The sequence below is a fragment of the Centroberyx affinis genome, unplaced genomic scaffold, assembly GCF_046629955.1.
Source record: "Centroberyx affinis isolate AG114_WGS23_722 - 3 ecotype Tasmania unplaced genomic scaffold, CSIRO-AGI_Caff_v1 ptg001365l_1, whole genome shotgun sequence".
NCBI classification, from domain to species: Eukaryota; Metazoa; Chordata; class Actinopteri; order Beryciformes; family Berycidae; genus Centroberyx; species Centroberyx affinis.
In genome coordinates, this window is record NW_027279852.1 from 194,531 (window position 1) to 212,500 (window position 17,970).

A 17,970-nucleotide genomic window follows, 5' to 3' on the forward strand; every position below is an offset into this window, starting at 1 on the left:
GTATTTATCCTGTATCTATCCTGTATTAGTACTGCAGACAAATCATTCTTCAGTGTTATACAGTAGAACCAAATAAATATCCTGTAACACAAAATACAATTAATGTTAAGGATGGAAGATATAACAAATGTTTTCCATGCACTAGACCCCTGAGTTTTTCAGTTTTCTCAAGTAGAATTGTCTTATCTGAATGCGTGCAAAACCTCAAACCAAACTGAGTCTTGTTTCTCTTCAGTGCTGACCATGTTGCTGTGCTGCAGACCCACACAAGGTTGGTACACTTCTGCCATGACAGTCCCACACTGTTATGATGGGCCCTTTGTAGAAAACCCTGATAGAAAGCTAGTGTTTTGGATAGTTTTGGAATTTGGACAGGGTTACTTCAGGAATTTAGTTTGAGAACTGACACTGATCATCCTTTGGCTGAAAAGACACTGAATTTGAATTTAAGCTTTAAAATATAAACTCTTTAGATGTTTATCAAATAAAAAAATGCTGTTTCAATAGTTGTGTCCTTGCGGAGAATGTTCTTCCCAAATTGTCACTGAAAAAACAAATTTCTCAAGAATGCAAGAGCAGAGAATATCCTTACAGGTTGAGATGGGCTTTGTGCTTGATGTCACACGATACTTTAAAACATACGGGCGCATTTCCCAACTGTTTCAAACTGCTCTGTACTATAAACTACACAGCTTCCTATTCATTCTGACTGGCCAAGTCAGTATCCAATGCATCCTCAGTTGGCAAAAAAACAGGCTTTACTTAGTCTGAGAGTTTTTATATCAAGTTTTCTTCCATCCAGGAAAATAACAACCACCACAAAATAAATAAACTGAACTGAAACTACCAAAGAGAAATGCTGGGGAAAAACACTAGAACAGACACGGCTGCGGCTAAACATGCTTGACCATTTTGAAGTGAGTTTGAAAAGAACTCTGTTATGGTGGCCATTTTGGGACATCCTCAGCCACCTTTGTCATTCATAGACGTACTTTGTCAGGCTGCCAGAGGGGCAAGGCGCTCTTATCTTTACTTCCTAGACAAAATATAGCTTGGGAAGTGAGTTCATAGGAACTCGTGGTCATTAAGAATGAAAAGTACTTTAACCCCCCACCCCTCCCCCCACCCCCCAGCTCCTCTGACTGTGAGTCCCAGTAGATCACAGTTTTTTCGTGGAGAGTCTGTCTCTCTGAGCTGTGAGGAGGACGACAGCTCTGCTGGATGGACAGTGAGGAGGACGACCAGAGGAAAGACGTCTGAGTGTGGAGTTGACTGGGGAGAATCAGCAGGTTCTTCCTGCAGCATCAGCCACACAGTCCACATGGACAGTGGAGTTTACTGGTGTGAGTCCAGAGAGGGAGCAACCAGCAACACCGTCAACATCACTTTCACTGGTAAGACTGCTAAATAACTGTATGTTAATTATCAATATCTATCTATCTAGAATACCAGAGAGCAGTTATGATTGTGACAGTTATTACTATTGTTTTCCATGTCTATGTGAAAAAGGATTGGTTTTAAAAAACAAATGTGAAAATGAATGAAAATATTACATTCAGCATGGTGCTGCAATCCTGCAGAGTCCACCAGCAATAACTGTTGATGAAGCTGTCTGTAAATGGATTAAATCATGTAGTGTGTCTCTGTGTTCAGGTGGTGCTGTGATCCTGCAGAGTCCTGTCCTTCCTGTGATGGAGGGAGCTGCTGTGACTCTGAACTGTACAACCCAGACTCCCTCCAACCTCCCAGCTGATTTCTATAAAGATGGCTCCCTCATCAGGACCGAGTCTACAGGACAGATGACCATCCACCATGTTTCCAAGTCTGATGAAGGCCTCTACAAGTGTCACATCTCTGATCCTGGAGAGTCTCCACCCAGCTGGCTGGCTGTGAGAGGTGAGGATATCAGAGTTAGTTCTTCTACTAACTTCGTTTTCTTTCCTATATTCATGTTATGGGGTTTCTGCACTCATAAGGGTCACAGAAGACTGTGTGAAAACAATCATCTTACAGAAAAACTTTCAGCATTCAAGCCTCTGTCAGTGTCTCATGTTGTTGTTGTTTTTTTTTACATCTGCTAATGAAGTTGGAAGGAGGTTATGTTTTTATCTCTGTCTATCTGTTTTTTTAGCAAGATATCTCAAAAGGTAACAGTCCAAAAACATGCAGGTCAGGTGAATTGAAGACTCTAAATTGCCCATAGGCATGAGTGTGTTTGTGTGTAGTATGGTATAGTAGGTATATGATGTAGTATACGATGTATAGTACGTATATGATGTAGTTAATTATGTATATCAAGTAGTATAGGATGTATATGATGTATACAGTATATAGATGTAGTATGTATGATGTAGTATGTATATGACATGTATGATGCTATGTAAAAACGCTTTAAGACATGCTTGTGATAAAGGGCTGTATAAAGAGACTAGACTAGACTAGTAACAGACAGATTTGGCTGAATCTTGTGGACAGATCGCCCTCGGCCCAAGGATCAGTTTATTAGAGTCAGTGATTGGTGACGATCTGGATCTGGGATTTCTGCCATTAGACAATTTTCATTTTTTAGCCCTAAGTACTATGCTGTGTTCCTGTGCTGGTGGGAAAGTTCGACACCTGGGGGTTCAAGTCGGCTGCTAAACAGCAGTGCTGCAGAGAGGAGGCGGGTGAATGATCCTGGTTCAGTGTGTTGTCTGGAGACACCGCCATGCCTCCTAACGGCCACTAGGGGTCAGATAGGCGAACTGCGAGTCAGTGAACATGAAAGAGTTATTTTACAGGTCATGAGTTGTTGAATCGAAGAAAACATTATCCTTGGGTCACCTATGAAAAATCAGCAGTTAGAAAAAGAGGTTTTTGTACAATATTCTGTGGCCTCTAGTCTAAAGTAACAATAATCTATCTACAAAATGTCCATAATATATCTGCAGGGGTTGATAGCGTTATTGATCAGTACCAATGACTCAACAATTACTTGTGCAGCTGCTACACAGGAATATAAATGATGCTTGGTGCGTCCTGGTGGCTCAGTGGTCTAATGCTCATACCATACCAGGACCTTTGTCACATGTCATGCCCCCCCTCTCTCCCAGTGTCTCCTGTCACTCTCCGCTTACTAATTAGGGAAAAAATGCGGGAAAAAAATGTTTGTGTTTCCCGCGGTGAGATCAAGTCATCTGTGTTGATTAACCAGTGATTTATATTATTATTTACTGCTTTTAATTATTATTTCTTGTTGTTTGTTTCAGCAAGTCCCACAACTACTCCTACCACTAGTTCCTCCTCTCCTTCTACCAACTCCTATCGTCTGCCCTACTCCTCTCCTCTCCCCTCTGTTATACCGGTCTGGGGTCTGGTTGTACTGGTTGTACCGGTTGTACTGGTTGTGATGGTGAGGCAGTACATCCGGAGGAAACCCAAAAGTAAGACACAGACACATTTTACACTGAACATTTCTCATTACTTGTACGAGTACTTTTACATTTACTTTGACATTACACTACCATTTACTTTATTTATTTTAAATTCGCTTTCTCATTAACATTTAAATTTTACAATACATTTTACACTTTATATTTTACAATTACGTTTTTTGTTTCGCATTTTCAAATTGACATTTTAGCTTTACATTAGCATTTACTTTACAGTTTTATATTAATACAATTATTTACTTTGACATTTTTAATTCACATTCACATTTACAGTTGACATTCTGACATATTTGTATTTTGCATTTACTTTTACATTGACATTGACATTAACGCTGCCATTTACTTGTTTTTTATTCACATTTATATTTCACAATTATATTTACATTTCATATTTACATTTTCTGGTTATATTTACATTCATATTCATATTTCACAATTATATTTTACATTGACAAACAATTCCATATTTCAAATTTCAACTCAAATTAGGATTCTCATAAATTATAGTGTTGTCCATTTTTGTGGATGACAATGTTGTGTGTGTGTGTGTGTGTATGCGTGTGTGTTCCATTGCATTCCAGGTCGCGATGTAGAGGCGGGAGCTGATGACATCACATACAGTGACATCAGAATAACACGTGACTTACAGCGGCCAATCAGACAGAGCAAAGGTAGAATGGTGTTCTGCTGTCTTATCTGTGTGTGTGTGTGTGTGTGTGTGTGTGTGTGTGTGTGTGTCTGTTTTCTACACCTCAAACAGATTTTTTACTCTTTGCATTTAGACATTTAATTTACTTTGACATTTAATGTTCACATTTTTTTATTTTAATTTATTTTTAGATTTTTACATTTAGATTTTACATTTACACATTACACCTTACATACACTTTTACATTTACATGGACATTTTAATTATTTATATTATATTTGCATATTTACATTTATGTTTAGATTTGATTTATATTTGTTTAGATGTTACATTCATTTATTAGATTTTACATTTAGGTTTTACATTTACAACCAAAACAACAACTTCTAAATGTCCTTTAGTCCTTTAGGTTTAGATTTTAGTCCATTTTCGCTGATGACAATGTGTGTGTGTGTGTGTGTGTGTGTGTGTGTCTGTTTCTACCCTGTGGTGTTGTCTGATCAGAGCCTCTCTGCGGTCTGTGTCACCCAGCTTCCTCTTTCACATAAACACAGTTAAATTAGGCCACTGGCCTCTTTCAATGCAGAGAAGTGTTATGAAGTAAAAAAAAAAAAAAAAAAGCAGGCAGACTTGACCTTAAATTACTCTAACTCACATTCTGGACACATGACTGTATAGACACGTTACCTGTACATGTGTCATTTGGATAATCTGGATATTTGAATTTGAATTTAATATTTTATAATGCACATTTACACTTCTGTCCATATGTTCTGCATGTGGAGAGGAAACTGTGAACAAACATGTGAATCTGTCAATGAAGACGCTTATTTTAATTATGTGTTGTATTATCATCAATTATTATCATCAACTATTGTATTTTCTTAAATACTGTATATTTTTTTCAGTTTTTACCTACATCCCATTGTCTGCTATTGCAATGACTAAACTACTAAACTAAACTTTGCAATTGTTATTTTTATTTATATTAGTGTAATTATTAGTAGCTGTTGTAGTATTAGTAGTAGTAGTAGTCACGGGAGCAATAACACAGTATATTTTATTACTATCATATATTTTCCAGACTGTGTTCCAGATCCAGTTTACTCAGCAGTGAAAGGAACCGGAGACGTCACTTATGGACAAATAGTCATCAAACCACACAGCAAGAGAGGTAGATCTCCTCTTCCTTATAGAAACTTTACAGTTTTATCACCAACCTGCTACCAAGCAGGTGTGTCTCCATCATGGAGGAACAACTTACGGCTTATAGCACATTATTGATTAGCAAACAGCTGACAATTATATTTTACACTGACAAACAATTCCATATTCCAAATTTCAACTCAAATTAGGATTCTCATAAATGTTAGTGTTGTCCATTTTTGTGGATGACAATGTTGTGTGTGTGTGTGTGTGTGTGTGTGTGTGTGTGTGTGTGTGCGCGTGTGTGTTCCATTGCATTCCAGGTTGTGATGTAGAGGCGGGAGCTGATGACATCACATACAGTGACATCAGAATAACAAGTGACTTACAGTGGCCAATCAGACAGAGCAAAGGTAGAATGGTGTTGTTCTGCTGTCTTATCTTATCTGTGTGTGTGTGTGTGTGTGTGTGTGTGTGTGTGTGTGTGTGTGTGTGTCTGTTTTCTACACCTCAAACAGATTTTTTACTCTTTGCATTTAGACATTTAATTTACTTTGATATTTAATGTTCACATTTTTTAATTTTTACATTTAGATTTTACATTTACACATTACACCTAACATACACTTTTAGATTTACATAGACATTTTAATTATTTATATTATATTTGCATATTTACATTTATGTTTAGATTTGATTTATATTTGTTTAGATGTTACATTCATTTATTAGATTTTACATTTAGGTTTTACATTTACAACCAAAACAACAACTTCTAAATGTCCTTTAGTCCTTTAGGTTTAGATTTTAGTCCATTTTCGCTGATGACAATGTGTGTGTGTGTGTGTGTGTGTGTGTGTGTGTGTGTGTGTGTGTGTGTGTGTGTCTGTTTCTACCCTTGGCATGTCTGATCAGAGCCTCTCTGCGGTCTGTGTCACCCAGCTTCCTCTTTCACATAAACACATTTAAATTAGGCCACTGGCCTCTTTCGATGCAGAGAAGTGTTATAAAGTAAAAAAAAAAAAAAAAAGCAGGCAGACTTGACCTTAAATTACTCTAACTCACATTCTGGACACGCTTATTTTAATTATGTGTTGTATTATCATCAATTTGTTCATTTATTATTGTATTTTCTTCAATACTGTATGTTTTTTCAGTTTATTACCTACATCCCGTTGTCTGCTATTGCAATGACTAACTTTGCAATTGTTATTTTCTTTAAATATTAGTGTCATTATTAGTAGCTGTTTATATATATGTATTAGTAGTAGTAGTAGTCATGATAGCAGTACAGTATATTTTATTACTATCATATATTTTCCAGACTGTCTTCCAGATCCAGTCGACTCAGCAGTGAAAGGAACCGGAGACGTCACTGATGGACAAGTGGTCATCAACCCACACAGCAAGAGAGGTAGATCTCCTCTTCCTTATAGAAACTTTACAGTTTTATCACCAACCTGCTACCAAGCAGGTGTGTCTCCATCATGGAGGAACACCTTACAGCTTATATCACATTATTGATTAGCAAACAGCTGATAAAATGGAAGGCCTACATACATACATAGAATACAGTATCGTCAGCAAACCTAGGTTATAGCATTTTACATGCATACATAGAAACACTGCTGATAGAATAATGTGATTCACTGTTACATGTCAGAGTAGGTGTTCTCTTGCCATCATAAAATTATTTTATTATATACAGTGACAGGTATCATAGATTTTCCAATATCAGTGCTAAAAGAATACTTTTAAAACAGTACCTTTGCCTAAACAGTGCCTGAACCGATACCTTCTTTAAAATGAACAATGACGTCTTTTTTATTGCAAATGCAAAGAAATTGAACAATATATTAACTCTTACCTGTTTAAATTATATTTATAAATAAATACAAAACACCATTAACAAATTTACATAACAAGTTAACAATAAATAAAACATAACCCAACTACAATAATTTAACAATAAATAACTTAACTTCTTAACCCGCAAAGTGTTCCTCCTCTCTCACAGGTTTTGGTATATTGTTGAGGGACTTTTATTCTGAAGGGCTACGTGACCTGTGCATGCGGCAGCATAGCGGCGATGTCATCAGCGAGCTAGCATTAGCTTTAGGTTCCAGCTCCTGAAAGCTGCGTTTTGGGGAAAATGGAAGAGTTTATTGGAACTTTGATGCTACTGTCTAAATGATACTAAGACCGAGAGGAAGGGTGAAGGTCTGAGCCACGGAGCCGTTTGGAAACCACAAACAAAACTGAAGGCTTGTTTCAGAGCACCAGAGGGCGGATATTTCACTCAGCATCTCATTGTATTTTCAAGTGGCACCGAAATCTGCATTGAGGTAACGGTCGTAAGGGAACTGGTGCCTTAGTGGTCCAGGTTTCGGTACCCGACCCTAATCACCACACATCACTGTATGACAGCAATCCATGTGAACTAGTAGTAATGCAACTTTAACTTGCTTATATTATTTAGATACTGCTTAACAAGGAACAGACATGAGTTGTAGAAAATGATTTTATAAACCCTGATATAGTCTGATAGTGTTCAGCTATAGAGGAGTGATGTAGTTTGATAGCATACCGTTATAGAGAGTATTCAGCTCTTCATGACCATACTATTGTGGTAAAAACAAAGAGAGGCCTCAGAAACTTCAGAAAAAAAAGACTTCCTGTTCATTTCCTTTCAGCTAAGCCACATGCTCAGCTCTAGGAAGACGCTGGTTATTTCTTACCACCCATCCCCCTCCCCACGACCACCACGCCACACACAGTCACTATAGTATAATATAATAATAATAACTTTATTTATTTAGCACTTTATCAAAACAGCGTTACAAAGTGCTTTACAGCAGCAAAAGAAAGTATAATAGTAAGAAAACCACCTGAAGAGCCCCTTTTGGTTCTCTGGGCTGTACTCTGTATTACTATCAGCTGGCACACCGGCTGCTTGTCAGATTCCATTGTGAGATGGAAGCTGAACAGGAAAACATATATTAAATTGAATAACAAAAATAAAAAGCCTTTTGAACACCAAAACATGAAATGCACCTCTTAGTGTATTAACTTCACCAAAATCTGTCCTACATGAGGGGGGGGGGGGGGGGGGTCATCACCTGAAAGCCTTCTATTGCTGTTCATGATGTTTTAAATGTGTGTGTGTGTGTGTGTGTGTGTGTGTTCAGACTCTCCATCAGAACCAGAGGTCTTGTACTCTTCGTTGAGGTAGACCTTCACACCAGTTCAACCAGTGATGTTCAGCTGGAGGACCGCCAGCCTCAACTGAACCCCAACGCCCCTTAAACCCAGCCTCAGTAACTTCCTTTTATTTATTTTGTTTTGTACTGTTTGTGTCTTAATGTTCTCACTCGTCTCACTGACCTTACTGTGGGCCAAATACCTAAATCCTCCAGATTCTCAAGATCCATTTGTTTCTAGTGTGTTTTTCAGTGGGGATTCTGTGAATTGATAAAAGTCGTATGATGTGCGTCTTCGGACAGAGCCACAAACCAGAAGTGTGACACGAGCTCAAAATGGCCGCTGTGGGAATAAGGTTTACACTGCATTATGTTTTACATCTTTGATATGTTGTCTCATCGTGCATATGTAGTTTTCGATTTTTTGTTTTTCTTTGTCTTACTACTGTTTTGCACAACCCTCCTAATGCAAATCTTTTCATACATTCATACCCACATTTCTATTTAAAAGGATCTGGTGATAATTGTCAGTTGTTTTATGTTTATTATATATATATATATATATACCCCCATTTGATCTATTCTTATTTATATTCTATTTATCTTTTCTGGATCCTGTTAGTATTTGGTGCTGCAGGATGAATAAAATAATTTAATCTAATCTTATTTATCATCTTATATGTGTGTATGTGTATGTGCTGCACAAAGCTGTCAGATGGAAAATTTGTGGCAAACGTGTGACTAACCAACAACACATCCTTTCTCTGTATGTGTGAGTGGGTGTGAGTGTGTTAATGCGTCAGTGTTTTTTTCCACATCAGGTGCTAAAGAACAACCGCAACCGCAATCTATTAAGAACATGCAGGGGCTTTCAATGCTATAGAGTGAAATACAGGGCTTTGGTATAGAACTGGGTGTGTGTGTGTGTGTGTGTGTGTGTGTGTGTACAAAGAGACTACTACCTGAGGTTGATCTTTCATTCAGTGTAAAATCTAGACGATCCAGTCTGTAAAAGTTTTCTCATTTAGTCAAGTTTTCATACTTTGACTTAAATGTTTTATATTGAATGTAATTATCTTAATTATTTATGTCAGTTTCAATAAAATTGACAAAAAAAAAATAAAAATCAAATGACCAATTTAATCCATTTTGAATTCAGGCTGCAACCCCACACAATGCTGAGGAAGTCAATGTGGCTGAATACTTTCTGAAGGCACGAACATGTAGAATACCCAGATACTGATACCAGACCATACTGATATAGACAACACTCACTATAAGCAAATATCTGGGGTTTTTTACTCATATAATTAGAACCTCAGTTTTGTCTTTATTCAACTGCAAGAAACTCATAAACTGTGACCTCAGATGTTAATGTGTTTAATACACTGAACCAGTTGGTTGATACAGAAATATACAACCATGCATCTTCAGCATAGCTGTGAAACTTGACTCTTGCTCTCTGTTAATGTTTCCTAAGACTGAATCATGAAGAAGCTTGTATACATCTTTGCATTAAGATGTCAACAGTCACAATAGTCAGTATACTGTAGTTTAATTCATCAGAGGAAAATTATTTCCGACATTTCACTGTTAAACATGGAAAGCTTAACATAATAAGAGCATGCATTCAGGTATTCATAAGTGGATTCAAAGGTGGACACTACTGTTGAATAAAATATAATAAAATAATTTTAACTACATCAAAGTTCTCCAATACAATGTCACAAAAAGTAAATCAATTAAGGTTTCAGGAACCTCATTAAAAATATAGCTTGGATTACAAAGAACATTTAAATAATGTATGTGTGTGTGTGTGTGTGTGTGTGTGTGTGTGTGTGTGTGTGATGGCTCTTCAGGAGGCCTGACTGAGTAAAGTGCTGCTGACACGATTTGACAACAGTTTGGTTTCTCCCCAGTGTGGATCCACTGGTCTGTGCAGGTTGTCGAGAAGCTCTTCTTACAGCACTGACAGCAGTTTGGTTTCTCTCCAGTGTGACTGCTGCTGTTTCTTCAGCGCAACTAACTGAGTGAAGCTCCACTGCTGTTGACAGCCGTACGGTTTCTCTCCAGTGTGTCTGTAAGGTGCTAAAGCTCTTCTAACACTGCGGACAGCGGTATGGTCTCTCTCCGGAGTGGCTCCTCTGCTGCAGTCAGAGGCTCTGAGATGTGGGGAAGCCTTTGCCACACTGGTTCGGTTTCTCTCTAGTGTGAGCGAGTCGATGTTTTGCTCACCTGCTCAGCTGACTGAAAGGCTAACCTGTCTGGATGCCTGCAGCAGGTGTGGCCATGTGCAGTTTTCTCCTTAAGGGTGAGAGGGTCACTACCTATGGTATGGTGTCTTTTTTTCTTTCTTCTTTTTTCCAATCGTAAGAACATACTATTTTAACACACTTATTGATGTGCCATAATGGGTTTTAATGATATAATAAAGATGTACTTTTTTTTATCTGCAGAGAAAAAAAAGTAAGACTATGATGAGAAGTGACTGACAGTTACTGTCTCAAAATGACTAGGCCTGGTTTGGCACTGTCTGGTTTTCCGAGTGTTAAAAAGAAGCGTTTTCACACAATGTGTTTAACTTGTATAACAGAGAAGGGTTCAAGGATTTCATAAAGCTTATCAGATTGACAAATTTTGGTCTGGAAACCTTGCCTACATGAAGTCAAACTGCCCGAAAGACTACCACCCACACAGTGTAGTGCCAGTCCCAACGGGGCTAGCAGCTGGGATGATAAAAGGAAGTTATGGCACCGAAAAAAAAAAGTCTTCTTATTTAAAAGAAGTTTGTACATTCCTCCAGACTGCAGCCCGTCAAATCAAAGTGTAGCAGCCAGTTCCAGTTTACATTCACCAAAAACACAACAAGGTTGTTTAGCTCAAAGTGTTAATCTAACTTATTTATATTGTCTTAACTTTATTTACAAGAACATTTTTTTGGAAACAGAGGTCAGAAGCCGAACGGTGACAGAATGAATAAGAATGAAGGAAAGTTATTTGAGCTGTCAATCAGGAGCCGGCCAGCAGAGGGCGGCACGTCACCACAGATCCTCCTGATGATGTCACCAACTCTGCTCTGATGTCACCATCATGGACTCTTCATTTCTACTCCCTGATGTAACTTTACAGACAAGAATCTATTGTTAATATTTTATAAGGATATACTGAACTTATCCTGTAATCTTCCAATACAAACACAGTGACATTGATCAATAAATGTCTTTACTGTTAGGTTTTGTGTAATTATGTGATATATAGCCCAAACTACTGTGAATAGATTCTATGTATACTTACTTGTAACTTTGTATACCTGTTATATTTGCCTATTACTTCTAATCAACAACAGCAACATTACTGCTACTGCTACTACAATTAATCATCAGTCATGATGACATCATCACTTTTAATAATGCAACTTTCTGCAACTTTCTGTTTCCTCTCTATAAACAATCCATAATATCACAGAAATACTGGAACACTGCTTGCATTCAGTCTCAAATGAATAAAGGACAGATACAACACAAGAGAAAATCTATTCATGTTCCTATCAAAAACATTCATGGGGTGGGTGTGGGCTGCTGTTATAGTAACTATTGTAACATAATTACTATGTTTACTATAAAATTGATGGGCTTGGGTCCTGGCTGAATTCCAGTAGGTATACAATATATTCTCTCTCTCTCTCTGTCGTCCATTCATCTCAGAAGTGATGCTCAGTGGTGACATCGGCGATGACATCACCATGCTCAACATCCAATCCCCCATCAGCCTGGCCGGGAGGGGCTGTTGCCGTGGAGACGGGCGGGTCATTTCCTGCAGTCAGAGAATTTAGACAATTCATCTTCTGACAAATCATCTGAAATCAACACTGGAAACTAAGAGAACTGATTTTTGCTTAATGCTTGATTGGTTGGTTAATTGAGTCATTCATTTATTCACTCATTCATTAGTTAGTGCTCATCAGTTTTTAGAAAGTTGCTTGATTATTTCATTAGTCTCTTACCTCCAGGCCGGTGGCAGTACATAGACAGCATCAGGAGAGTTGAGATGCAGTAAGGACAGAACACCACTAGGTGGCGGACCAGTCTGTCAGTAGAGAGGAGGGGAGCTGGGGGAGGGGGCGGGGCTGCGGCAGGGGGCGGGGCTAAGGAGAGAAGCACACTGGATCAGGTGAATGTCTAGATGAGAGTAAATCATTGACCACATAAGCTTATTAAAATTCTGAAATACACACACACACACACATTGTGAAGCACTCTGTTCAGTTGCAGTTGCAGTTTTAGCACAGTCAGCAGTTTAATAATTCAACTATTATCTACATGTAGAAAATAACATTTTAGAGTTTAGTTTGTTTATTTTAACATAGGAAAATGAAAACAAGGAAGTGAAAAAATGGATAAGATACTTCAGGTATAGAGGTTAGAGGTTAAAAACAAGGGGCTTCTAAAATGTTTCACCTCAAAAGAAACAAATAATAGAAAATAAATGTCAAGATGAGATACAGAGAGAGTGACTAAACAACAAAAAACATAAAATGGAGGAATTGGTAAAGCTAGACAAGCTAAGATTTGTATTTACAAAGTGTTGATGTCAGAGTCACTTCCTCACCTCTCACAGCCAGCCAGCTGGGTGGAGACTCTCCAGGACCAGAGATGTGACACTTGTAGAGGCCTTCATCAGACTTGGAAACATGGTGGATGGTCATCTGTCCTGTAGACTCGGTCCTGATGAGAGAGCCATCTTTATAGAAACCAGCTGGGAGGTTGGAGGGAGTCTTGGTTGTACAGTTCAGAGTGACAGCAGCTCCCTCCATCACAGGAAGGACAGGACTCTGCAGGATCACAGCACCATCTGAACATGGACAAACAAGAGAGATAGAAGGACAGACTGGTAGATTTGCACATGTTCTAGGCAACTTAGAATTAAATACCAACAGAGTTAATGGAATGGACCATGTGCCATAAAATTTGTGTCTTCTTGGAGTGACATGGATCAGTTCTCCAGGCCGTTCCTACCACGCAAACAATCAAGAAATATTTCTTACCTGGCTGGAGAAGAGGTTGATGTTTGGTTTCTGAACTGCCTAAAGCAGATTTTAGATGTTTGGATGGTTTCTAGACTATTTAGAGCAGAGTCTGATGTTTGTTTTGTTTCTGAACTGGTTAGAGTAGAAGTTGATGTTCAACTGATTTGAACTGTTGAAAGTGAAGAGAACATCTCTAACTTTTCTCATTATTATTATTGCAATTAGTGGTAGTACTCTAGGGCAGTGGTTCTCAACCATTTTCATATCAAGGACCCCTAATTTAGTCCACATTAGGGCCACGGACCCCCATTTGATGAGATTTTGTCTCTTGGACCCAAATCTGAGAATATTTTTTATTGTTAGATATGATTTTGTCCAGAATTCCATGACTATCTGTATTGTAGGAAGAGCGATAACAGAGAAACTATGACCAAAATAATCATTCTTCTACATTCTCTAATTGTTCTTGTAAATGAAATAATGATGTTTAACAATTCATCAATTTGCTGGGGACCCCCTGGAACCCCCTCAAGGACCCCTGGTGGTCCCCGGACCCCACATTGAGAACCACCGCTCTAGGGAGTAGTGCAAGTAATGGTGGTCGTATTATCATTTTTCTTCTTCTTTTTATTATTATTATCTCTATCTCTAGGCCTCTGATGTTTGAGCTCGTACCGTGGACGGTGATGTTGGCGGAGGTGCTGCGCTGTCCTGTGGCAGACTCACACCAGTAGGTGGCGGAGTCAGACCTCTTGGTAGTGAGGAGGCTGCACCCAGAAGCCGTGGGACTCCCCCAGTCGTCCCCGCAGGCGGACAGCCTCCCGCCGGTCGGCCCGGACCGCCTCACCCTCCACCCGATCTGCTCCTCGCAGCTCAGAGAGAGACGCTCGTACTCAAACAGCTGAGATCTACCGGGAGTGACGGTCAGAGAGGCTGGAGGAGAGACCGCTGAGGACAGACACACCGCACAGGGATGTCAGCTGGGTGTGGTAAGGTGTGGTAAGGAGTGGTAAGGAGTGGTAAGGTGTGGTAAGGAGTGGTAAGGAGCGGTAAGGAGCGGTAAGGTGCGGTAAGGAGTGGTAAGGTGCGGTAAGGTGCGGTAAGGTGCGGTAAGGAGTGGTATGGTGCGGTAAGGTGCGGTAAGGAGTGGTAAGGTGCGGTAAGGTGCGGTAAGGTGCGGTAAGGTGCGGTAAGGAGTGGTAAGGAGTGGTAAGGTGTGGTAAGGAGTGGTAAGGAGTGGTAAGGAGCGGTAAGGAGCGGTAAGGTGCGGTAAGGAGCGGTAAGGAGTGGTAAGGTGCGGTAAGGTGCGGTAAGGAGTGGTAAGGTGCGGTAAGGTGCGGTAAGGTGCGGTAAGGTGCGGTAAGGAGTGGTAAGGAGTGGTAAGGAGTGGTAAGGTGTGGTAAGGAGTGGTAAGGAGCGGTAAGGAGCGGTAAGGTGCGGTAAGGAGCGGTAAGGAGCGGTAACGTGTGGTAAGGAGCGGTAAGGTGCGGTAAGGTGCGGTAAGGAGTGGTAAGGAGCGGTAAACACCGTACCTCACCTGTGTGTTCACACTGTGAGCAACACGATCAACAAGCCACCAGAAGTCCTTTCATCTCCCACAGAGCTGAGCGACCGATGTTTGGACGATCAACAAGTTTGTCGGCCGAGAAAAGTTGGCCACGGCTGAACATTTGTTTGTTTCCCTACTGATGTGATGTAGTTTCATGAACTGTAGTTCAAAATTACGGAAGCCGAGAACGGCCGTGCTTGCATTTTTTTTTTTTTTAATGCCGTTATCTCGAGATCACAAGTTAATTATCTCGTTATCTCGAGATAACAAAGCTCGTTTTCTCCAGATAACGGGTTAATTTATCACGTGAAAACGACTTTTGTTTTCTCGAGATCACGGGATAATATGGAGAACTGGAAAGAGAGTCTGGTTCATTTGATCACAGCTGATTTCAGCCTTCAGATCTCTGTCATGACTGTCAGGAGGATTCATAACTGAACAGGAAGCAGAAATGTGTAGTTTTCTTTGCTGCAGTTACATTTCCAGCTTAAAAATCAGTTGCTACAGTTGTCCAGACGCTCTGCATGCTGGCATGGCTCCTGATAAACATCAACATTATAAGTAATAGAAGGAAACGACATTTTGTTTTCTCGTGATAACGGGTTGATTATCTCATTTTCTCGAGATAACAAGATAATTAACTCGTGATCTCGAGAGAACGGCATTAAAAAAAATAACTGTAAGCACGGCCGTTCTCGGCTTCCGTACAAAATGGACGAGAATATGGCGTTTCATTGGTCTCAAAACCCGTGCACATGTGATCCGAGCGCACAGAACAGTATCCGCGAGCTGAAAAGCATCCGAGCGAGGGAACATTTCTGCTCCGTGTGCACAGATGCGGCCCCACGTGACCCTCCCTACGCGCTCGAAACTAAATCTAACTAAATCTACAACGCCCTTAACACAAGTAAATCGTGCATAACCAAAATGTAACATAGGCTATTTGTGGCGTGGTTCTTCCTCACTTTACCTCTTTTTTTCTCCAACATCTTCTTCTTGATGATTCTGCCGCCAAAAAAGGGGTCAGAGACGCATTTTTTTTTTTCCTACCCCATTTTCTGGAAGGCCCGCCCCTACTCTGCCTCTGATTGGTTAGGTTTAGGCAAAGGAGTGAGATGTTATCCCCGCCTCCAAAGTCTCAAAGGTCGACTTGAGGAGCGAGCGAGTGTTGACCGGTTTCGAGCGCGTAGGGATTTGAGATTAATTAAACACCATGTGAGAAATTAATGACAGCCACTCAGAGCGTCCTAGTTCTCTACAACTTTTTAGGTTTTTTCATTACAATGGAGAGCAAATAACGAGCAAAACCTGCCATAAATCTAATTACAAGCCATATCTAAAAGGAAAAAAATCACATCAGGGAGCACCGAGGATTAATACGATGAATATTCTCTCTAAACTGAGTTTGATTACCTAAGATTTATCACCTTGACCAAATAATATCTTATTGGTGGTTGGTAGGATTGATGGTTTTGATAGTAAAATACATTAAATGGAGAAACTTTGTCAAATCTTAGGGTTTTGTGAACTGATGACTGACGAGTTTAATAGTGTATTATCATATCAATGAAGGTTGCTAAGAATTTGTGGAAAGGAAAAGTCCAAGGCACTCTTCTTTGAAAAAACTTTAAAAAGCCTTTATTTTATGGGCTCATCTAGGGACATTTAAAAACACAACACTTTCATCAGGGAGCTTCAAATAATTTATGTTCAAATGTTCATATTTCTTCTTTGTTACGAGGAATTTGTCTAAAAGACGCACTGTTATTGGCTCCACCTAGACTTAATATCAAAGGCTTAATAGACTTAATAAGGCTTGATATCAAAATCAATTATATTGTTTCTGTCTCCAGAGCAGCTCTGCGTCCCAGAAGTGTTTGTACAACTAAAACTGCACACTGCTGTGATGTGTGTAATGCTGTGAAAAAGGTCAAAGTGCATGTAAGTCAAGGGGAAAGAAGATGTTTCATTTGTTGCTGAAGAGGTTGACTATGGTGGTCTGGACATCAATGATTGATTTATCTTAAAGAAAGCAAGAAGATTGTTTACCTTCCATCAGCAGCCAGCTGGGTGGAGACTCTCCAGGACCAGAGATGTGACACTTGTAGAGGCCTTCATCAGACTTGGAAACATGGTGGATGGTCATCTGTCCTGTAGACTCGGTCCTGATGAGGGAGCCATCTTTATAGAAACCAGCTGGGAGGTTGGAGGGAGTCTTGGTTGTACAGTTCAGAGTCACAGCAGCTCCCTCCATCACAGGAAGGACAGGACTCTGCAGGATCACAGCACCACCTGAACACAGAGACACACTACATGATTTAATCCATTTACAGACAGCTTCATCAATACTAATACCATCTGAACACAGAGACACACTAAATGCTTCAAAGACAAATACAAAAACGTTCCCAAATAAAGTGACAAGCACTCAGCAAAGAAAAAAAAAGACAAAAACTCAAATTGTCACGGTGTAAATTCTGTTGGGTTCAGTATGGCGCCCCCTGCTGACATACTGCAGTCCCACCACTGACTTTGTTTATGTTTCGACTGAACTGATCAAAGACACTTTTTTTTCCGGGAGTTTGACATGGAAATAGCGGCTGGAAAAACGTTTTTGGGTTTTTTTTTCTCCGATTTGCTTGGTAATGAATGTAAAGAGTAAAGCAGACTGGATTTTTAGTTACAGGGTCTGTGGAAGACGCGAAAAGGATGTTCTAATTAAAAACTCGAATTTAGCACGACCAAACACAATTTTAATGTGGACAAATTTGATATCTAACTTAAAAGATCTTCTGGCTAAATAAGAAAGCTGTGTCTGTGTGGGCATTATTATTATCCTGTTGGTTGGTGGAGGGGAAGGGGGTGGTGAGAGGGGTGGGGGGATAGGGTTACGGGTAGAGGGATAGTTGGGTTAAACAGTCAAAAGTATTCGGCAACCTGTTGTATTGTCAGTAACTTGTCGATATTGC

General features: G+C 39.7%; 2 protein-coding genes across 4 annotated transcripts in view; one reads left to right on the top strand and one right to left on the bottom strand.

Annotated features, from left to right (window-relative positions):
• LOC139649500 (sialoadhesin-like) overlaps positions 1–9,529 on the top strand; it is a 60,709-nt gene extending 51,180 nt beyond the window's left edge. Inside the window, exons 3-10 of one of the 2 annotated variants that reach the window (XM_071525918.1) lie at positions 1,134–1,394; positions 1,654–1,896; positions 3,249–3,422; positions 4,013–4,102; positions 5,165–5,254; positions 5,550–5,639; positions 6,551–6,640; positions 8,415–9,529. In XM_071525918.1, coding sequence (XP_071382019.1) covers positions 1,134–1,394; positions 1,654–1,896; positions 3,249–3,422; positions 4,013–4,102; positions 5,165–5,254; positions 5,550–5,639; positions 6,551–6,640; positions 8,415–8,458 — 1,082 coding nt within the window. In that variant the 3' untranslated portion in view covers positions 8,459–9,529. The remainder of the gene's footprint in view (positions 1–1,133; positions 1,395–1,653; positions 1,897–3,248; positions 3,423–4,012; positions 4,103–5,164; positions 5,255–5,549; positions 5,640–6,550; positions 6,641–8,414) is intronic. The other variant, XM_071525917.1, reaches the window with a different exon arrangement.
• Positions 9,530–9,987: 458 nt separating this feature from the next.
• Positions 9,988–17,970, bottom strand: part of LOC139649499 (Fc receptor-like protein 5) — a 12,048-nt gene continuing 4,065 nt past the window's right edge. Inside the window, exons 5-9 of one of the 2 annotated variants that reach the window (XM_071525915.1) lie at positions 17,051–17,293; positions 14,128–14,400; positions 13,035–13,277; positions 12,430–12,570; positions 9,988–12,239 (exon numbers count right to left, since the gene is read on the bottom strand). In XM_071525915.1, coding sequence (XP_071382016.1) covers positions 12,127–12,239; positions 12,430–12,570; positions 13,035–13,277; positions 14,128–14,400; positions 17,051–17,293 — 1,013 coding nt within the window. In that variant the 3' untranslated portion in view covers positions 9,988–12,126. Of the gene's footprint in view, positions 12,240–12,429; positions 12,588–13,034; positions 13,278–14,127; positions 14,401–17,050; positions 17,294–17,970 lie in introns of those variants that run through there. The other variant, XM_071525916.1, reaches the window with a different exon arrangement.